Below are 22909 nucleotides of genomic sequence, written 5' to 3'. Positions count from 1 at the left end.
TATCCCAAGCACACTTCTTGGTGTTGCTAGTTACTTGCTGTAGTGACCTTGTCACATTCATAACCAAAGCCCTACTTCAATAGTTACAATATGACACCTACGGTATTTTCTTCTGAATGGGTTTTCTTTGTGTCAGATGTGTACACAGTACTACTGTTAATCTATTGTGAGCACCAGACTTCTGTTAGCAAGTTATTGAAATGACATAAAGTATAACTGTATTGTAATGTGTTATTATCTATTATTAATCTATTATTCCTAGCCCTGGACATCTATTTTGCAAGGGCAATACAACAGGGACAGCAAACCCCATGTGTCACATTAGCAAGTTGAAATGACATGTAACATAACTCTGATTTGGGATCTGTCTTACAGGGAAACCTGCCATTGCCCACAGAGACATCAAGTCTAAGAACATCCTGGTGAAGAAAAATGGGACAGCCGTCATAGCAGACCTGGGATTGGCTGTGAAACACGACTCCAGCACCAACACCATCGACATACCGTCGAATCACAGAGTAGGAACAAAGAGGTAACGAGGCAGCTTTTACCTGAGAGAAGGGCATGGGCATGTTTATTGGCCACTTTAATCTACTTATTCAATTATTAGTATTTTATCTTTATGTCCATTTAGAGAGATGGAGGGAGAAATATTGGGCCGGTGATCAGGAAGGTCTCACATTGGCTTTGTGTACGTCCCAAATGCCACAGCTCTGGTCTAAAGTAGTGCACTAGAGAATAGGGTGCCATTTGGTACACACACCAAGTCTTTACCTCACATCACTCGCCCTTGTTTAGTTTAGGAAATTGACAGCGATCCCCTTCCACGTGCTCTCTCCATCATTCAGAGCTCCTTTTTTTATTTTTAGGGTCACCATATGCTTTGCTTGTAAACTGTTAGCAGAATGATTGGACCACAGCTCACATGGAGCCCTGTATCTATAATAATAAACTGACCGTGCGTATCTCTGTGTCTCTGTGTGCCTGCTTGCCTGTCTGCGTAGCTCTGCCAGGACATTGAGTCTTCTTACTCGAACGGACATATGCGTCATTGTTGACTCTCTCACCCTAAAACCCAGTTAATTAGGAGTTAACAAGTGTATCCTCCCTCCCGACAGGTACATGGCACCAGAACTGCTGGATGACACGATCAATATGAGCAGCTTTGAGTCATTCAAGCGGGCCGATATCTACTCCCTGGGCCTGGTGTTCTGGGAACTGGCACGGAGGTGTTCCGTCAGGGGTAAGTTATATTTAAAAAAAGAAGAAGAAGAAGAAACAAACTGAAGCAAATAAAATGGAAATCCACAGACTGTGCAACGAATACACTCCTAGAAATGACACTATTTAAAGCTGAAGCTAATATTCTATTCCCTGTATAGTACACTACTTTTGACCAGGGAACCTCTATGTAGGGAGTAGGGTGTCATTTGGGACACAGGTCAAGTCGTTTAACTGTTGGTACAAACGCAACCTTAAGCAAAGGGAATGGAAGTGTCCAGTCTGTGCAGGTAATGCACTGGAATAAATTACACTGGAGCAGTGACTGATGCAGTTATTGGTTTATTTGGGTAGATGACTCAAATGACTTTATTCAGTGATTTGTCACTTTTATAAATATTAAAGGTACACAAGTAAAAAATGCCTTTTTGAATGACCAAAAACGTCACCCGTAATATTTTTACACTATTAAAATGTTCCGAATTGAATCAAGTTGTACCTTTTTTCTCTCATCTATCAGGAAGCCTGAAAGAACAGGCAGAGTGGTCAGGGAGTTTATATTAATGAGCGCACCTTGACTGACAGCTTTTTCAAATACCCTTGTGGTCATTGCCAGGTAACAAGGTCATTCGGAGCCTATTTTATCAGGTAAGTTGATTGAGAACAAATGATCATTTACAGCAACAACCTGAGGAATAGTTACAGGGGAGAGGAGGGGGATGAAAGAGCCAATTGTAAGCTGGGGATGATTAGGTGACCATATAAGGGACAGTTTGGGAATTTAGCCAGGACACCAGGGTTAACACCCCTATTCTTACAATTAAGTGTCATGGGATCTTTAATGACCTCAGAGTCAGGACACCCATTTAACGTCCCATGCGAAAGACAGCACCCTACACAGGGCAGTGTCCCCAATCACTACCCTGGGGCATTGGGATATTTTTTTTTAGATCAGAGGAAAGAGTGCCTCCTACTGGCCCTCCAACACCACTTCCAGCAGCATCTGGTGTCCCATCCAGGGACTGACCAGGTCCAACCCTGCTTAGCTTCAGAAGCAAGCCAGCAGTGGGATGCAGAGTGGTATGCTGCTGACCAGGACCAACCCTGCTTAGCTTCAGAAGCAAGCCAGCAGTGGGATGCAGGGTGGTATGCTGCTGGCATGGGTTGTTATCAATAAAACGTCATGATATGGTGCAGAGTGTATGATTTGGCTGCCGGGGGGGGGGGGGGCAAGGAGACCACCAGTGCTGCTAAAACCAATGACAACTACGTGCCATTTTCAAGGGATTGTTAAATGTTAGAACGATTTGTTTTCAATATCATCACCTCTTGAAGAGCATTGTCAGAACTTCACATTTCAGATTACTCCACATTTATCTCTCTCATCTGAGTTATACAGCATGTAACTGCATACTTTTCATGATCTGTAAACATCAATTGATCCTCGTCCTGTTGAAGTTGTCAATAGGACTACTGTTCTCACCACCGTATAAGCAAAGCAAATATAGTCTAGACATCTAAACTCAGCAAAAAAAGAAATGTCCCTTTTTCAGGACCCTGTCTTTTTCAGGACCCTGATAGTTGGATTTTTACAAATTAACTTCACCGATCTTCATTGTAAAGGGTTTAAACACTGTTTCCCATGCTGGTTCAATTAACCATGAACAATTAATGAACATGCACCTGTGGAACGGTTGTTAAGACACTAACAGCTGACAGACGGTAGGCAATTAAGGTCACAGTTATGAAAACTTAGGATACTAAATAGGCCTTTCTACGGACTCTGAAAAACACCAAAAGAAAGATGCCCAGGGTCCCTGCTCATCTGTGTGAACATGCTGCAAGGAGGCATGAGGACTGCAGATGTGGCCAGGGCAATAAATTGCAATGTCCGTACTGTGAGACGACTAAGACAGGGAGACAGGACGGACAGCTGATTGTCCTCAGTGTCAGACCACTTGTAACAACATCTACACAGGATCGGTAAATCACACCTGCGGGACCGGTACAGGATGGCAACAACTGCCCGAGTTACACCAGGAACGCACAATCCATCAGTGCTCAGACTGTCCGCAATAGGCTGAGAAAGGCTGGACTGCCTGTTGTAAGGCAGGTCCTCACCAGACATCACTGGCAACAACATCGCCTATGGGCACAAACCCACCGTTGCTGGACCAGACAGGACTGGCAAAAAGTGCTCTTCACTGACAAGTTGCGGTTTTGTCTCACCAGGGGTGATGGCACCTCATGGTGCCATATATTTTGTTAAGTGCACCAGTCCCTCCTGCAGCAAAGCACCCCCACAACACGATGTTGCCACCCCCATGCTTCACGGTTGGAATGGTGTTCTTCGGCTTGCAAGCATCCCCCTTTTTCCTCCAAACATAACGATGGTCATTATGGCCAAACAGTTCTATTTTTGTTTCATCAGACCAGAGGACATTTGTCCAAAAAGTACGATCTTTGTCCCCATGTGCAGTTGCAAACTGTAGTCTGGCTTTTTTTAATGTCGGTTTTGGAGCAGTGGCTTCTTTGCTGAGCGGCCTTTCAGGTTATGTCGATATAGGACTTGTTTTACTGTGGACATGGATACTTTTGTACCTGTTTCCTCCAGCATCTTCAAAGGGGCCTTTACTGCTGTTCTGGAATTGGTTTGCTCTTTTCACACTGAAGTACGTTCATCTCTAGGAGACAGAACGCATCTCCTTCCTGAGCGGTATGACAGCTGCGTGGTCCCATGGTGTTTATACTTGCATACTATTGTTTGTACAGATGAACGTGGTACCTTCAGGCCTTTCGAAATTGCTCCCAAGGATGAACCAGACTTGTGGACGTCTACAAGTTTTTTTTCCTGAGGTCTTTGCTGATTTCTTTTGATTTTACCATGATGTCAAGCAAAGAAGCACTGAGTTTGAAGGTAGGCCTTGAAATACATCCACAGGTACACCTCCAATTGACTCAAATGATGCCAATTAGCCTATCAGAAGCTTCTAAAGCCATGACATAATTTTCGGGAATTTTCCAAGCTGTTTAAAGGCACAGTCAAGTTAGTGTATGTAACTTCTGACCCACTGGAATTGTGATACAGTGAATTACAAGTGACATAATTTGTAAACAATTGTTGGAAAAAATACTTGTCATGCACAAAGTAGATGGTCTAACTGACTTGCCAAAACTATAGTTTGTTAAGAAGACATTTGTGGAGTGGTTGAAAAACTAGTATTAATGACTTCAACCTAAAGTGTATGTAAACTTTTGACTTCAACTCTATATTGAGATCATGTGACACTTTGATTACACACACTTAACTAATTATGTGACTTCTGAAGGTAATTGGTTGCACCAGATCTTTTTTAGGGGCTTCATAGCAATGGGGGTGAATACATATGCCCGCACCACTTTTATTTTTTTTTAAACAAGTCATTTTTTTCATTTCACTTCACCAATTTGGACTATTTTGTGTCTGTCCATTACATGAAATCCAAATAAAAATCCATTTAAATTACAGGTTGTAACACAACAAAAACGGCAAGGGGGATGAATACTTTTGCAAGGCACTGTGTAGGCACCCGGCCGCCCTACAGTGTGCAGGACACCATTGACTTGTACAATTTGTAACACTCATCTCCCGTCCGAATGCTTGAAAAAGTAAAGTAAGGCTTTAGGATATGCAACTAACAACAGGGATTGATGCAGAGGAGGGGGAGGGGGGGGGTCCATGTGCCCCACTTTGATCAAGTGGGCTTCAGTCACCCACTTGGCTTCAGTCATTCCCAAGATTGAAGCGGGACACAAATCCAGCTATGGCCTCCTCCTTATCAGGCCTCTCACACTGGGCAGACCGGTGTCCTGGGATGGACAGCTCACACAGCTTCCTCACATACGGCGCTGGATCAAGGCTGACCTCATTGAAGAGGAGATCCAGGATCCTGTCTACGTAGACTGTTCTTTATTTTTTTTTGAAAAGGGAAATGTTTGTTAAATGGGTAGTGAATTTAATTTCCTTTTATTTACTGTTCTGAGTTATGAAGCTATCAATTCGTTTATGTAGTGATCTACTCATTCTACAATGTGTATTCTGGTATTTTTGAAGTACTCCATTTGAAATATGCAATATTTAGTCATGCACTTGTTGCTGAAACTTTTCAATGTTTGTATTTGGAATGTGTGTGTCTGAAATTCTCCATTGATTTGAAATGAATAACTATGACTTATAGTATGTTGGGTCGGGCTTCACAGCATATCCCCCCCCCCCCCCCCCCCTCTACTTTGGTCTGTCTTCACAGGCTTCACAGGATATCCCCCTTCTTTGCCTTGGGGGATATGCTGTGATTTTGTATCAACAAATGACAAATACTATACACACTGCAGATCCTTATGCGGACAACGTTCCAATCACATTTGATTGACTAACCGTGAAATGCTTACTTGGGGGGGGGGGGGGGGGGGGGGAGACTGATGCCCCGGGAACTGATGATAAAAATATTTTTTTTTTTTTTTTTTCCCAAAGGACTTCAAGAAGATTTTCAGTTGCCTTACTATGATATGGTGCCTTCAGATCCCTCTGTGGAGGACATGAGAAAGATTGTCTGTGACCAGAAACTGAGACCTAACATTCCCAACCAGTGGCAGAGCTGCGAGGTGAGATACGATTCTGACTGTAATAGGGTCGCTGAATTCCGGTTAAGTTCCCCAAAATGTCCATGTTTTTCTAGTTGGAGGATTCCTGGAATTAGCAGTAAATCTGTGAATACTCCAACCGGGAAGCCTGGGAATTTAGGTGAAGCTACCTGAATTTTACAACCCTAGACTGGAATGTTTTATAATTTTTTTGTGTTTTACCACTACAGTGCCATAAGGTAAATACTGTATGTTGACTTGGCTAGCATGTTGAATTATAAATTGAACTGCTGTTTGTGAAAAGGTTTTTACTTGCGATGACTGTGATATGGGGTTGTGTTACCTACAGTGCCTTCGGAAAGTATTCAGACCCCTTGACGTTTTCCACATTTTGCTATAGCCTGAATTTTAAAAAGGATTTAATTGAGATGTTTTGTCACTGGCCTGCAGACAATACCTCATAATGTGTAATTATGTTTTTCCAAATGTTTACAAATTGAAAAGCTGAAATATCTTGAGTCAATAAGTATTCAACCCCTTTGTAATGGCAAGCCTAAGTAAGTTCAGGAGTAAACATTTGCTTAACAAGTCACATAATAAGTTGCATGGACTCACTCTGTGTGCAATAAGTGTTTAACATGATTTTTGAATGACTACCTCATCTCTGCACCCAACACATAAAATTATCAGTAAGGTCCGGACTGGGGAGTTTTTCAGGATAAAAAAGAAACAGAATGGAGCTAAGCACAGGCAAAATCCTAGAGGAAAACCTGATTCAGTCTGCTTTTCACCAGACATTGGGGGGTGAATTTACCTTTCAGCAGGACAATAACCTAAACAACAAGGGAAAACCTACACTGGAGTTGCTTACCAAGAAGACAGTGAATGTTACTGAATGACTGAGTTACAGTTTTGACTTAAATCTATTTAAAAAATATATGGCAAGACCTGAAATTGGTTGTCTAGCAATGATCAACAACCAATTTGACAGAGCTTGAATAATTTTGAAAAGAATAGTGGTCAGATGTTGCACAATTCAGGTGTGGAAACTCTTAAACTTACCCAGAAAGGGTATGGGTACTGAATACTTTCGAAAGGCATTGTACCTTAGTTGAATGCACTTACTGTAAGTCGCTCTGGATAAGAGCCTGTGTTAAATTACCGTAAAAGTCTGGTCAGACCATGTACAATCTGGGCCTGTTCATTGATAAAAATCCCTCTTGATTCGTTAGGCACTGCGGGTGATAGGCAAGCTGATGCGCGAGTGCTGGTACGCCAATGCTGCAGCTCGCCTCACCGCACTGAGGGTCAAGAAGACCGTCTCTCAGGTGACTGTACTCAAGGACGTCAAAGATTAGCTTGGTAAGCTAGCCCACTGACTGCTGCCCCCCTGTCCAATGTACTATTATTAGTCGGGAGCAAAGCATCCTCTGGACCACACTGAAACACTCAACTGGGTGTTATTCATTAGAAACCAAACAGAATAAAACAGACCGGAGCGGGGAGGGGTCTACCTGAATTTGTCAAATAAGAAACTGTAATATTATATATATATTTTTTGCTATGTTGTGCACTAATGAATACGACTCAGCAGTGTGCATTCTCAGCTTGTGATGCCAAAGGAGCCTACTGCTGCTACCCAGCAGGGAACACTCCTGTCCTGCCCTGCAGTGTGTGACTGGAACTGCATCACCCAATCAAGAGTGAACAGGAAATGAAACTGTGACCTTTTTAGATGACAATGGATGATTTATAATGTACAGATGTTGTCTCTGCTACCTCAGATGTTTTTAAGTGCCCAAAGCTTGAAGTTGCACATTGAATGCTTCATGCCATATAAAAGTGTATGTACTGTAGTGCTAGGCAACATGCAAAAATGATTGTAAATGTTACTGAGTAATGCACTCACTGCTATGCCTGATTTAGTAAAGGACACCCAAGGTATACATCCATAAAGATAACTGCTACTTGGGTGCTGCCCCCATCCCCGCCCTATTCTATTTTGCATCCATATATATCGTTGTATATGACTTGAAAAATAATGCCTATATCAACTATACTCCGTATTTAAGAAAAACAAAGTCTAAGATGTTGTATAACACAATATGTTGTTGTTAAAGGGGCAATCTGCAGTTCTAACAAAAACAATGACAAAGTGGACACCCACTGCTATTTTGGTTAACAGCTGAGGGATCGGGGCTGGAGAAATGTAAGCTATAGATGCAAGGACTGACCATCCATGATATCAACATTATAGTATTAACCCTATAATTAGGAACTAGAATACTAATAGTTGAAATAAGTATAGTGATTTAATAGGATCTCTGGTTTTAACCATGCTTTGAGGATATACAGTATTTGTGTACAATGGCACTGTTTACAAACAATGGCGTAAAACAAGTTTATATTTTGGTTTTCGATGTGCTACGACAGTTTTACTTAGCTCGTTTACAAGTTATATTCTTTAAGAATCAATAATGTAATAAAAGTGAAAAAACGGATGTCGCTATTGCAGATTGCCCCTTTTAACACATCCACACTTACATGTATTTTGCCTAACAATCACATATTCTCTGTGAAGCACAACTTTTGTTATATTACAGAAGAGAGAAGTTTTAGAAAAAAAACATTTAAATATATTTAATATATAGATAGAATTATGGAAAGACTTTTATTCCATAGAAATATTGTTATATCCAAAGCCTTTAATTGAATGCTACAATATGTAGGGACACTATGAAATGCCAATGTGAAAATATATACATATATATATATATTTTTTAAATAAAGTACAAAATGTACTACATTGTTGGTATAATGTACACAAAGCAGTACACCCTTTACCCAATATAATATGCAAACACAAAAAAATGACCAAATTGTTCACCAAATATTTTTGTTTGTCTACTAAAGAGGGATTTTTCAGTGAGCCGAGTTTGAACAGTGGCCGTGTTCAGACTGCTTATGTGAACACTAATGCCATTGTCAGACTTGGCTTGTAATCTCTTGGCCATAACAGGCTTAGGAACGGGGACATAAGCTAAATCTGCTGTGGGTGTCTCCTGTACACAACGTGGCAGGCCTGGTGCTCTGTTTGTGTAGGCCTGCAGCAAGTTCAATCAGAGGTATATGACGTGTATATCGCACAGACATTTTGCCAACGTATGTTTGGAAATTTGCAAATGTATTGCCTGTAGTGTCATTTTGCTTAAACAAAGCCTGCGATTTGAGATGGTTTAAGATGGGTGCTGTTTAGAAAAATACACTTGGCTTTTAATGACTTATGTAGATTTGTTCTTGTTTACTTTAATATTGTTTGCTTATGCAAATCAGGGCTCTATTGAGTTTGGATCGCTAAAGTTCAGAGTTACAGCGTGATTGAAATCTAAAGGCAATGTTCCCGCGTTAGCGAAGCCTGCATTCACGGTAAACGCTGCATATGTCGGCTCAATCGGAAATGACCTTCTGATCTTACAACCTGGAACGCTTTGGCGATACAGATTGAATAGAGCCCTAAGCTGTTTAACATTTTTGTAGTTCATGCAAGTTAGCCTCTGTCTGGGGGGTCAATGTACAGTAGCATGGGCAATGTAATGTATCATGGGCAATGTATTATGGGCAATGTAGCATCTGCAGTTGCTTCATAGGTGTACATAGTGACAGGCTTGCTGCTCTGCTGCCCATATAGCTGTATCATTAAGTCAATGTTTCAATTATGTTTTGTATGTAAAAACAATTACCATTTCACTTTTAATATGTGTAATTATTTCCCCAAAATTGCAACAAAATATATATTGACATTGCAGTATTTAGTGCTCTGCCTGTATCCTGTGGACAAGCAAGCTAATGTTAATTGTCTAATTGGAAATGAAGCTGTGCTTTTGTTGTCATGGCCTACAGCCGAGTCAGTTTCCCTGAGGAACTGAACAGTCTGATCAATGTTTGACGACTGCTCAAGAGGACGTGTGGAATTGTTTTGCTTCTACAGACCATCTGTCGTTCTGAAGAAAGGAGACTTATTCTGTCATTTCTGGTCAAATATCTGTTGAAAGTTGTGTATGACACAATTTGGAAGTGTTGCCTGCTCTGGGACTGTGGTATTCGTTTTCTAAAGAAGGTTTTGCATTGAGAAATGTCATCCTCCAATGAATTTGCTTAATTCTTTCTGTTGACAAGAGCAACTATTTTGTGTTGTGAATTCAGATATGGGTCTCTTATGTCAATATGTCTTTCAGTCTTACACTATTTATTAAAAATATGTGACAACGGTGAGTCAATAAACTACATTTAATTGAAAATGAAATTTTTCTTTGATATTTTTAATACCTTATTTTCTTGTCATATGTAATTCCCCATGACAGATTATGATAGAATCAGGGCATGATTTGAACTTCCGGAATGAGAGCATTTCCCTCTCATTTTCGGTCGTTTACCTGAAATGACAAGTTCTTATGTATGTCATTCGTTTATCCTCATAAATGTACTATGGTTCAGAAGGCAAGACGGCTAACTTGACAACTACAGCAGATTTGTCCGTTTTAAATGGGGGAAGTAAGCCTTGTCACCTTGGCTGTTAGCAGCACTACTCAGATGAATCAGCCACTCCCGAATGTGCTTCGGTTTAACCATATTCTCTGTTCAATTCTACAGCACTGTGACCGGGAACATGAACAATCATAACTTCACAGATGTGGCTTTGGGAGATACATTTCTGAAACCAGGCTTGTTCCCCCCCCCCCCCAATGGTGACGTAGAAGTATTCAAGGCCTCACAGTACAAATCAAATGAGTTTATGTTCTGCAGAGCTGAGGGAAAACTGTCATTAAACCACTTACAGTACCCGTACTTTACAAACTCCCCTGCTCTTTCCTCAGTGAATTTCCAACTAGGCAAGGCCTATCTGAACAACTGACTGTAAACATCCTACATTCACACAATTGTTCAATTAATATCCCAGCTACTTAAAGCTGAACAGCACAATGTAACATTTGAAACATTAGCGAGGAATGTTTTTGTCTTGATGAAATATTGCAATATGTTAAACGTGACAACCATCAGAATTACATTTCTAGTTGAGCTCTGTGTTCCAAATGCCACCCTATTCCCTACATATTTCACTACTTGACCAGAGCCCTAAAGTGCATTTAGAAAGTATTCAGACCCCTTTTCCACATTTTGTTACGTTACAGCCTTATTCTAAAATGGATTCAATAAAAATGTTTCCTCATCAATCTACACATAATATCCCATAATGACAAAGCAAAAACAGGTTTTTAGATTTAAAAATAATAATAATTTATTAAAAATATAAAAATGATACCTTTTTAATTACATAAGTATTCAGACCCTTTGCTATGAGACTTGAAAGTTAGCTCAGGTGCATCCTGTTTCCATTGGTCATCCTTGAAATGTTTCTACTTCTTGATTTGGAGTCCACCTGTGGTAAATTCTATTGATTGGACATGATTTGGAAAGGCACACACCTGTCTATATAAGGTCCCACAGTTGACAGTGCATGTCAGAGCAAAAACCAAGCCATGAGTTCAAAGAAATTGTCCGTAGAGCTCCGAGACAGGATTGTGTTGAGGCACAGATATGGGGAAGGGTACCAAAACATTTCTGCAGCATTGAAGGTCCCCAAGAACACAGTGTCCTCCATCATTCTTAAATGGAAGTAGTTTGGAGCCACCTAGATTCTTCCTAGAATTCTTCAGAGCAATCGGTGGAGAAGGGCCTTGGTCAGGGGAAGTGATGGTCACTCCGATGGTCACTCTGACAGAGCTTCAAAGTTCCTCTGTGGAGATGGGAGAACATTCCAGAAAGACAACCATATCTGCAGCCCTCCACCAATCAGGCCTTTAATGGTAGAGTGGCCAGATGGAAGCCACTCCTCAGTAAAAGGCACATGACAGCCTGCTTGGAGTTTGCCAAAAGGCAACTAAAGGACTCTCAGACCATGAGAAACAAGTTTCTCTGGTCTGATGAAACCAACATTGAACTCTTTGGCCTGAACGCCAAGCATCACGTCTGGAAGAACCCGGGCACCATCCCTACGGTGAAGCATGGTGGTGGCAGCATCATGCTGTGGGAATGTTTTTCAGCGACAGGGACTGGGAGACTAGTCAGGATCGAGGGGAAAAGATGAACAGAGCAATATACAGAGAGATCCTTGATGAAAACTTGCTCCAGAGCTCTCAGGACCTGACTGGGACAAAGGTTCTTCTTCGAACAGGACAACGACCCTAAGCACACAGCCAAGACAACACAGAAGTGGCTTCGGGACAAGTCTTTGAATGTCCTTGAGTGGCCCAGCCAGAGCCCTCACTTGACCCGATCGAACATCTCTGGAGAGACATGAAAATAGCTGTGCAGCGACACTCCCCATCCAACTGGACAGAGCTTGAGAGGATTTGCAGAGAAGAATGGGAGAAACTCTCCAAATACAGGTGTGCCAAACTTGTCGCGTCGTTCCCAAGAAGACTTGAGGCTGTAATCGCTGCCAAAGGTGCTTCAACAAAGTACCAAGTAAAGATCCTAAATACTTATGCAAATATGATATTTCTGTGTTTTTTTGTGTACATTTTGCACAATTTTGGAGGCTTGTGTGTAGATTCATGAGTAAAATGTTTTATTTAATCCATTTTAGAATAAGGTTGTAACGTAACAAAATGTGGAAAAGGTCAAGGGGTCTGAATACATTCCGAATGCCACTGTATAGCGAATAGTGTGTCATTTGGTGCGCATTCCTTGTCTGTACACAGTGTTACAGTGGAGGGGAAAATCTACTGGCCTGACAGTCCCGTGGAAGCTTGGTAGCTGGCTCTGCCATGGGTCACACAGGTTCAATGGGCCAGAGAGGATTAGAGTGAGGCAACACTGCCGTTAACTATTCTGTTTCGTGAGGGCTGGTCCCAAATGGCAACCTATAGGGCTCTGGTCAAAAGTGGTGCACTATATAAGGAATACAGTGCCATTTGGGACAGTGTCACAAAGACAGGCTTTAGGTGTGGGACATTCTGATGTTTCAATTTGACCAATTTTAATTGGTTTTGTATCCCAAACACATCATACATTTTGGTGTATTTGAATGAATGCAAATGAAAAGGTACTGTATAATCATTTAAAACATATTGTTCTTTATCTTAGAAAATGAATTAGGAAAATAGTAGTTTTTTATATGTCCTGTGAGTCTTCTGTAGCACATCCGACTTTGTTTTTATTCGTGACCATTGGCCTGTGTGTGATTTCCTCTTTGATCAAACCACCTCTGGCGGCTTCTAGCCATTGACCCATGCCGTGTGTTTGTAAAGCAAGTCTCTAGCCCCGAGCGAAAGCCTGCTTTTGTCTGTCCTCACAAGACAAAGCTCTTTGCTTGGTGGACCAGAGAGGCTCAGGTTGACTCGAACCCATTCAGAAAACAGAAACTGGAGTAAGGGGAAGCAGGTGATGCTAGAGACGACCACAGAGGTGGTAGTTTTTCATGCATTGCTGATTTCTGACAGACCATAAATCGAATCGCACAGACTGAACAAAGAAAAGGGGGATGTTTGAAAAGAAAAGAAAAAACGTAAGCAGATTCCTTTTCCCGGCCGCAGCAGAGCAGACAAACAGTTCACAAGAAATATAAGAAAAAAAAGTGAGCACAGGGCTGTGATCGACGAACACAGGTTCGCCATAGTCACATGGTGTGGATTTCCGCTTTGACACATTTGCTTTCAGCAGCACAGCAGGGCAGGGACACACCACATACGACACATGCAGAGTTACTGTACGGAACTATCTGTAGCAGAGCTGCAATATGGTGCTGTGAAGAGAGAGCGCTCCACTCAACCATGCAATCCACCACGAACCTCAACAGGCTCCTGCGACAGAGCAGGCCGGACAGTTACATTATGGAGGGCTCTCTGAGGAAGAAGGGTCGTCTGTGGTATCAGCGCTCTCTGAAGGAACCCCATAACAAAACCAGTCAGAATGGGGGGGCTACTCCCGGGACTCTGCCAAGAGGCTGGAAACAGGTGAGTGAGAAACCTTGGAAAGAAACAGGAAAAGATGGAACAGTTTTACTGTGTATCATTTCAGTCATGTGACCTATAAGCTGCACAGTTTGTTATTCTTAGAGGTCATTGATGTTTGTAGATAGTATATGAAACCGTTTCAGTGGCATCCGAGAGGAATAAATGAACACTTACCAAAACAAAACGGAGCCCTTACAAAGACAAAAAGCTGTTTGACAATTGTAATATTTTAGTTTTACATGAGATAGACTACTTCACTCGCAGAAAAAATGTACCTGGAAACACACTGTGTTTAAGATAAATGAACATAGACTGGTCTAAATATTGTTTATTTTACATGAAATGAATTTATAATCAGAATAGTTATTTTCACTGTTGTATTTATAAAATGTATGAAAATGTATACAAATATATTTTTGACTTTCCAGTCCAACAGAGCCCGCTCAAACTCCTTAGTGGATTATACTGACCCTCAGAGGTAAATACAAGCCCCTTGTCATTTGTATAGTGCACTGTTTGCTTGCTCTTTGGGGTTTTAGGCTGGGTTGCTGTAAAGCTGATGTAAGAAGGGCTTTATAAATACATTTGATTGAAATTTTATTGACTGTTAATACTATGATACAAACACAATTATGTTTAATGACTCAAGTTATGACAAGTGTGTAACTGAATTCTGCCTGCACATAGGACTACCATTATGTTGCAAAAGCAAGACAATGAGACTTTTGGATTTGAAATTCAGGTAAGACATTTAATCAGTTTTTTACAAGGAATGCAAAATACATTTTCAATAAATATTTATCTGCGCTATCAGTACTGCCTAGTGACAGAAGTATGATTCCTCTTGTTCTAGACGTATGGCATGCAGCTGAAGAAAAGCATGGCGGTGGAGATGTGCACGTTTGTGTGCAAGGTGCAGGAGGACAGCTCAGCTGAGAGTGCAGGTCTGACCGCCGGTGAGACACCCACCTCCTACTTCCTCTGTGGCCCAAACTCAGCGCTTCATTCAAACAGATCCGCTTTAGCTGACATCCGCATACAGTGAGGGGAAAAAGTATTCAATCCCCTGCTGATTTTGTACGTTTGCCCACTGACAAAGAAATGATCCGTCTATAATTTTAATGGTAGGTTTATTTGAACAGTGAGAGACAGAATAACAACAAAAAAATCCAGAAAAACGCATGTCAAAAATGTTATAAATTGATTTGCATTTTAATGAGGGAAATACGTATTTGACCCCTCTGCAAAACATGACTTAGTACTTGGTGGCAAAACCCTTGTTGGCAATCACAGAGGTCAGACGTTTCTTGTAGTTGGCCACCAGGTTTGCACACAACTCAGGAGGGATTTTTTTCCCACTCCTCTTTGCAGATCTTCTCCAAGTCATTAAGGTTTCGAGGCTGACGGTTGGCAACCTGTCTATCTCTCATATGCTCTCTTTCTTTCTTTCTCTCTCTCTCTCTTTCTCACTCTCTGTCCCTCTTCCTCTTGCTCTGTTCACATAGGTGATGTTATCGTCACCATCAATGGGGTCAGCATTGAGGGGTCAAGCCATCAGGGCATCGTTGACCTGATTCGAGAATCCAACAACCTATTACGGTGAGTAAGACCTGCAATGAGACCCAAGCCAAAGGGTTACTGTCTACCTCTGAAGAATGAGAAAAACATTGAGCATAGAAACATTCTGATGAACCTTGATATTGTATCACGGTGTCAGAATTATTTGGGAGATTTGTTTGGGAGCATCTCAAATGGCACCCTATTCCCAATATTGTGCACAACTTTTGAACAGAGCTCTATGGACCCTGGTCAAAGTAGTGCACTATAAAGTGCCCTATGGGACATGGTCAGAATTAGCGCACTATATACGGAACTATGGCTGTTTGTGCTCATTTAGTCCCTGTGTAATCTCAGGATGGAGACGGTGTGTGGGACGGTGGTGAAGAGGATTGAACTGGAGAAGAAGATGAGCTTGCTCAAGGTGTGTCTCTCTTATTCAATAACACACCATAGTTGAATAAGACCTTACAGTGAAAAATATGGGTGGTGTGCTCTGTGCTGTAGCCAACCACATAACCCCACCCAGCACAGCACAACTAAGAACACATGACAGAACAACGGTAGCACAGTATTGAAACAGGTTCAGTATAGCTATATGTATGCTCAACACCATTTCATCACTGACCCTACATAGATGAATTGGGTCACAGGGTAACACGTCATTATACAGGTCATGTTAAGTACTGTATGGCTGACCTCCGAGTCAACCGAGTCTAATCGTCATTCTACGTCTTTGTCCACACAGCAAACCCTGAGAGAGAAAAGGGTGGAGTTGCAAGCGCTCACATTACAGGAAAAATGTCTTACGCGAGGTGAGGGGTTTTGCCCAGCTTTGAAACCCGCAGAACTTCCTTTCTCATTAGCTGATGTGAAAATGACGAGTAAATCGCTGATCTGTCTATTAATGAGCTTTGTTGAACATCATTGTGAGAAATGAACTGGGGAGGAAAATCCTGTCAATCAACCACATCCTTTATAATGCACATGAATACTGTGGTTGGATGAGTTCACAGTGTCAACTAACTACCCTTCTCTTGTCTCAAGGTAACCTGAATGACAGTTCTCTACACCCCTCTATGGACTCCCTGATGTCTCCAATGTCTCTGTCGGGACACAGTGGCCACCGCGGCCACCGCTTCTCCAGTGACAGTAGCTGCCAGAGTGGGATGACGGAGGACAGTGACCTGGCCAGTGTGTTTGGCGACCTGGGCTCCCCGAGCCCCTGCAGTGTGGCCAGTCCAGACGATAGTTGCTTCTTCTCCAGAGACTTCACCGAGGAGGGGCCCCTCAGGCCCCCAGCCAGCCTCAGCCGTACCCGCAGCGGTAGCCTGTCCAGCCGCAGCAGTTCCCTCTCCTCCCCCTCCCCCACATGGGATGCCGCCAGAGTCTCCTCCCTGTTTGGGACTCTCCCCAGGAAGGCCAGAAGAGCCAGCGTCCGCAAACACATCCTGAAGTTCATCCCTGGATTCAACCACTCAGTGGAGGAGGAGGACACCTGAACTGAGCTATGAACAAACACTACAGTACGTCTTTGTGTGATTTGACGTTCAATACAAACATTTCTCGCTGAGACAGTCCTAATATGGATGCCATACCTGGACTTGGGAAGAGACACATACTATATGAGCATTATGGACATGAGAAGCATTAGGAGGAAGCAAGCATTCTCCCTTTGGAAAAAAAGCCTTTGGTTATCTACAGATACTGTGTGCATGATGGACTGCTTTGGTGTTGCACTTTCACACAACCATTTTCAGAGGATTTGTTCTTCACCAAAATCCTAGAGGAAACATCGTAAATTCTTAAAATTGTAACACTTCTTTGTAATAAAGAATGCAGTTATTTGTAATAAGGAAGAAAGAACTCAGTTCATGTGTGTGCAGCCAATGAAACAAAGATTGTGCTTGCCATTTCTAAAATTGTGACCATTGGATGTAGGGTGATAACTAAGAGAGACTATGAATGAAAAGGCTCGATCTTCCTCAATTAAACATTTTGCTTGTATATAACTTAAGACATGTATGCGTTGCATATTTACATGTGATCAAACAAGTTATTGGACAGCATGTCTGGCAGTTTTGTCACGTAAAAAAGTGTGAGTTCTTAGCTACGTGGTTAACTGCACAGTTCAAAACAGGATGTGGGCAGAGAAGGTGCTACGTTCTTCACTATTTCTGTTCCCATTGCCACATTTGGCTTGCTTATTGTATCTACAACTTTCTGTCTTGATAAACTACACATCTGAAGTTTCCTGTAATTCAGGACATTTTTCAGTAACTTGGAGTGTCGTGTAATGTAATTTGTTTTATGCTTGCTGTCTTCATATTGCTGCTTTTATTAAGGTTCAAAGCATGTATGTTTTGAAATTCTCTGAACACAAGTGACCTGTAAAAAATGCACAAATAAACTGTCACTCGTCACATATTCTCTATCTCATACTCTCATATTGCCTTCTTCTGTTGCTTAAATGAAAGGGTAGGTAGCATAAAAGTAACTTACATGAAAGGGTAGGTAGCATAAAAGTAACTTACATGAAAGGGTAGGTAGCATAAAAGTAACTTACATGAAAGGGTAGGCAGCATAAACGTAACTTAAATGAAAGGGTAGGCAGCATAAATGTAACTTAAATGAAAGGGTAGGCAGCATAAACGTAACTTAAATGAAAGGGTAGGCAGCATAAACGTAACTTAAATGAAAGGGTAGGCAGCATAAATGTAACTTTAATTAAAGAATAGGCAGCACAAAAGAATAGGCAGCACATGACTTTGACCCACGTCTGACTTGAGACTCAAATGGATATAATTTTTTTTTTTACTTGACTTAGAACCTCAAGACTGGGGACTCCGCAGCAAGAGACAACATTGCACTCACAGGAGGTTGGTGGCACCTAAATTGGGGAGGACGGGCTCATGATAATGGCTGGAGCAATATACAGTGCATTCGTAAAGTATTCATACCCCTTGAATTTTTTCACATTTAGTTACTTTCCAGCCTTATTCTAAAATGGATTAAATAGTTTTTCCCCCTCATCAGTCTACACATAATACCCTCTAATGACAAAGCAAAAACGTTTTTTTTTTTACAAAAAATGTATATTTTACATTTACATAAGTATTCAGAGCCTTTACTCAGTACTTTGTTGAAGCACCTTTGGCAGCGATTACAGCCTCAAGTCTTCTTGGGTTTGACGCTACAAGATTGGCACACCTGTATTTCGTGCGTTTCTCCCATTCTTCTCTGCAGATCCTCTCAAGCTCTGTCAGGTTGGATGGGGAGCGTCGCTGCACAGCTATTTTCAGGTCTCTCCAGAGATGTTTGATCGGGTTCAAGTTCGGGCTCTGGCTGGGCCACTCAAGAACATTCAGAGACTTATCCCGAAGCCACTCCTGCGTTGTCTGGGCTGTGTGCTTAGGTTCATTGTCCTGTTGGAAGGTGAAAATTCACTCCAGTCTGGGGTCCTGAGTGCTCTGGAGCAGGTTTTCATCAAGGATCTCTCTGTACATTGCTCTGTTCATCTTTCCCTCGATCCTGACTACTCTCCCATCATGTTACCATTGGTATATTAAAACCAGTTGAGCTGACAGCTGATTTGCACTGTTTCGATAAGGGTTTTTCTTAATTTTATACTATTTATTATTATATTATATATCACAAAGTTGTAAGGACGTAATTGTATAGAATGTCATTGTATGCTGTAGCATTAAGATTTTCCTTCACTGGAATTAAGGGCCTAGCCCAAACAAGGAAAAACAGCCCCAGACCATTATTCCTCCTCCACCAAACTTTACAGTTAGCAATATGCATTGGAGCAGGTAGTGTTCTCCTGGCATCCCCCAAACCCAGATTTGTTCCTCGGACTGCCAGATGACGAAGCGTGATTCATCACCTCATAGAACACGTTCCACTGCTGCGTAGTCCAATGTCAGCGAGCTTTACAAAATTCCAGCCGACTCTTGGCATTGCACATGGTGATCTTAGGTTTGTGTGCGGCTGCTCGGCCATGGAAACCCATTTCATGAAGCTAATGACAAACAGTTATTGTGCTGATGTTGCTTCCAGAAACAATTTGGAACTACAATAGGTAATGAGTGTTGCAACTGAAGACAGACCATTTTTACGCAAGCTAAAAAAAACTGTCCCGTTTTTTTAGCTTGTGTGGCCTACTACTTCATAGTGGAGCCGTTGTTGCTAATAGATATTTCCACTTCACAATAACGTTACTTACAGTTGACCGGGGTAGCTCGAACAGGGCAGAAATTTGACGAACTGACTTGTTGGAAAGGTGGCATCCTATGACGGTGCCACGTTTTAAAGTCAATGAGCTCTTCAGTAAGGCCATTCTACTGTCAATGTTTGTCTATGCAGATTGCATGGCTGTGTACTTGATTTGAAAAATCTGTCAGCAACGGATTTGGCTGAAATAGCCAAATACACTCATTAGAAAGGGTGTCCATATTCTTTTGTATATATATATATATATATATATATATACAGTATCAGTCAGAAGTTTGGACACACCTACTCATTCAAGGGTTTTTCTTTATTTGTACTATTTTCTACATTGTAGAATAATAGTGAAGACATCAACACTATGAAATAGCACATGGAATCATGTAGTAACCAAAAAAGTGTTAAACAAATCTAAATATATTTTATATTTGAGACTCTTCAAAGTAGCTACCCTTTGCCTTGATGACAGCTTTGCACACTCTTTGCATTCTGAGGTTGGGATATACTGTGAACATTATAGTGTAAGAGCTGTTTGAAAAGACTGCCTGAAATGTCAGCCTATTTTGGTGGGAGGGAGTCACAATAGACCAATAAGGAAGGGAGTTACAAACCTCTCTGCCAATGATAACTAATTTTCCCCTTCCCACTCAGACCACACAGACAGTCCAAGCAAAATTGCTATTTTCTAAGATGCTATTTAAAAAATTTTTTAAATGAACAAATTGAATTGAAAACAATTACATTACGGAACTTCATTGTTACCCAGAAACTATTTGACTTTGAGATAAAAACGGCTGCATTGGACTTTTAAACATGCAACATGTGGATGGGGCCTCTATAGGAATAAACTCTACTCTGTAGCTTACCCTGCTTTTTGACTATATCTACAGTAGAATGTCAATCTAGCCTCAGAATGTCACAGGGAGAAGGTGGTCACTCAGGAGGGTTTAAACTGAAGCATCGTTACAATCAGTTCACTTGTTCAAGCCACGCAGACAAAGAGGCATTTATTGGCCACACACTCGAAGAACTACAAGCACACTAGCACAAAAAAGACAAACTGGCATCACATCATTGATTAAAATGCAGAATGGTAAATCTCTCTTACAATCAAACAGGATAACGTGGACCGAGAATGAGCGTTTTCCTTGGACAACTGGAATGGACGACCGCAATTGGCCAGCTGAGGATTTACAAACTCTGGCAACTGATACGACAAAAGCTCAGCATAAAAAAAACAAGAGGTGGAGACAATTGTCAACATCAGAGAAGTCAGACTATTTTTCAATACCACAAAGGGGGGTCCAAAAAAACTATTTTGAACAAACAAACAAAAACATGGTCGACACAGAGGAGAGCATTGCTCCTCCACTGGACCTGGAAGTGGATGGGGTGGAGGGGAATGCCCAACAGCCCAACAGCCCAACAGTGAGAGTCGGGATGAGGTGGAGGACAGACAAAGGTTTTCAAGATTCCCTGGCCTGTCAAGGTAACAGTTCCCAGTCTTCATGAGGACAGAAGTCTGGCCGAACCCCTCATAAGAAATTCTCCAACCACAACATCAGCTCCAAATATAGCATTGTCTCCTACAGGAAGACACGCAAAAGGTAACACTCGCCAAAAGATTGACGAGTTTGAGTCCATGATGAAGAATCTAGAACATTCTATTGATGTCCGTTTCCTTGAAGTAGGCTATACTGCAGCTTTACTTCAACTACAAGGAGCTGGATGTGGACTGAGGGGCATGCTAAACCAGTCACTATGCAAACTGGCATAACGATCACCTATTGTTAGGGGGTTGTTAATCTGTCTAATACACAATCTTAAAAGACTGTGTATTATATCTCAAATGTTGACGTTTTACTGTAATGCTATGTCCCTACTCAAGCCAAATGAATGTTCGACATGTAAAAAGTCTAAGTTCCCACCGACTTGGAATGACTACTGATAAGAGCTCAATATGCACAGAAGTATTGTAATAATATAATCCCCAGAATTAAGTTACTTCAATTGAAAATAACAGTGGGAAACATGTAATTATGTAAGGCAGGTATTTGATTAGTAGATCAAAAAAAAATAAGAGGCTTGGGGACATAGTAATCCTACTAGCAGATTTACAGTGCCTTCGGAAAAGTATTCAGACCCCTTGGCCTTTTCCACATTTTGTTACGTTATAGTCTTATTAAAAAATGTATTACCATTTTTTTTCACTCATGAATCTTCACACAATAACCCATAGTGCTAAAGAAAAAACTTGGGGAGTTTATCCCATTCTTCTCTGCAGATCCTCTCAAGCTCTGTCAGGTTGGGTGGGGTGCGTCGCTGCACAACTATTTTCAGGTCTCTCCAGAGATGTTCGATCAGGTTCAAGTCCGGACTCTGGCTGAGCCACTCAAGGACATTCAAAGACTTGTCCCGAAGCCACTCCTGCGTTGTCTTGGCTGTGTGCTTAGGGTCATTGTCCTGTTGGAAGTGAGTGACTTCCTGTCTGGCCACTCTACCATAAAGGCCTGATTGGTGGAGTGCTTCAGAGATGGTTGTCCTTCTGGAATTTTCTCCCATCTCCACAGAGGAACTCTGGAGCTCTGTCAGTGACCATCGGGTTTTTGGTTACCTCCCTGACCAAGGCCCTTCTCTCCCGATTGCTCAGTTTGGCCGGGCAGCCAGCTCTAGGAAAAGTCTGGTTGGTTCCAAACTTCTTCCATTTATGAAGGCCACTGTGTTCTCGGGGAGCTTCAATGCTGCAGAAATATTTTGGTACCCTTCCACAGACACGATCCTGTCTTGGAGTTCTACGGATAATTTCTTCGACCTCATGGCTTGGTTTTTGTGGGACCTTATATAGACAGGTGTGTGCCTTTCCAAATCATGTCCAATCAATTGACTTTACCACAGGTGGACTCCAGTCAAGTTGTAGAAACATCAAGGAAACACCGTAGCTTAATTTCAAGTCTCATAGCAAAGAGTCTGAATAGGTTTGTAAATAAAGGTGTTTAAATTTTTTTTTTTTAAGTGCTAACATTTCTAAAAACCCGTTTTTGCTTTGTCATTATGGGGTAATTGTAACGTAACAAAAAGCAGAAAAAGTCAAGCGGTCTGAATACTTTCCCAAGGAACCTGGCCTGTATAGATTTCAATTCAGTTTGGTAAGCACTGGAAGTATGAATGTAAGCATCTTAAAACCCACCGCAATTTTTATTTTATTTTAAGGTGATCAACCCAAGAAGTTCTGCTATTTAAATGTATATAGTTCCCGTTAGGCC

General features: G+C 41.6%; 2 protein-coding genes across 2 annotated transcripts in view; both read left to right on the top strand.

Annotated features, from left to right (window-relative positions):
• The window catches only part of LOC109865965 (activin receptor type-1C-like), a 33214-nt gene extending 23075 nt beyond the window's left edge, over positions 1-10139 (top strand). Inside the window, exons 6-9 of the mRNA XM_020454484.2 lie at positions 376-532; positions 1119-1243; positions 5732-5862; positions 7074-10139. Of these exons, the coding sequence (XP_020310073.1) occupies positions 376-532; positions 1119-1243; positions 5732-5862; positions 7074-7199 (539 nt within the window). The 3' untranslated portion in view covers positions 7200-10139. The remainder of the gene's footprint in view (positions 1-375; positions 533-1118; positions 1244-5731; positions 5863-7073) is intronic.
• A 3412-nt stretch (positions 10140-13551) lies between these two features.
• Positions 13552-17847, top strand: LOC109865955 (cytohesin-interacting protein). The gene is made up of 8 exons (XM_020454474.2): positions 13552-13856; positions 14285-14334; positions 14544-14598; positions 14710-14812; positions 15362-15455; positions 15771-15837; positions 16162-16228; positions 16461-17847. Exons 1-8 carry the CDS (start codon positions 13674-13676, stop codon positions 16913-16915), a joined length of 1074 nt encoding a protein of 357 aa, XP_020310063.1. The 5' UTR covers positions 13552-13673; the 3' UTR covers positions 16916-17847.
• The last annotated feature ends 5062 nt before the right edge of the window (positions 17848-22909 follow it).

The sequence above is a fragment of the Oncorhynchus kisutch genome, linkage group LG2 (assembly GCF_002021735.2).
Source record: "Oncorhynchus kisutch isolate 150728-3 linkage group LG2, Okis_V2, whole genome shotgun sequence".
Classification (NCBI taxonomy): domain Eukaryota; kingdom Metazoa; phylum Chordata; class Actinopteri; order Salmoniformes; family Salmonidae; genus Oncorhynchus; species Oncorhynchus kisutch.
The sequence above is the reverse complement of the archived record's forward strand: the minus strand, read 5'-3'. Positions and strand labels throughout refer to the sequence as shown.

Bases quoted from the DNA above. Each gene is read 5' to 3' on its own strand.
- LOC109865955 (XM_020454474.2), top strand. From the start codon at position 13,674: ATGCAATCCACCACGAACCTCAACAGGCTCCTGCGACAGAGCAGGCCG. The intron at 15,456-15,770 runs GTGAGTAAGACC...GTGTAATCTCAG, and splicing joins GAATCCAACAACCTATTACG to GATGGAGACGGTGTGTGGGA. The intron at 16,229-16,460 runs GTGAGGGGTTTT...TCTTGTCTCAAG, and splicing joins GGAAAAATGTCTTACGCGAG to GTAACCTGAATGACAGTTCT.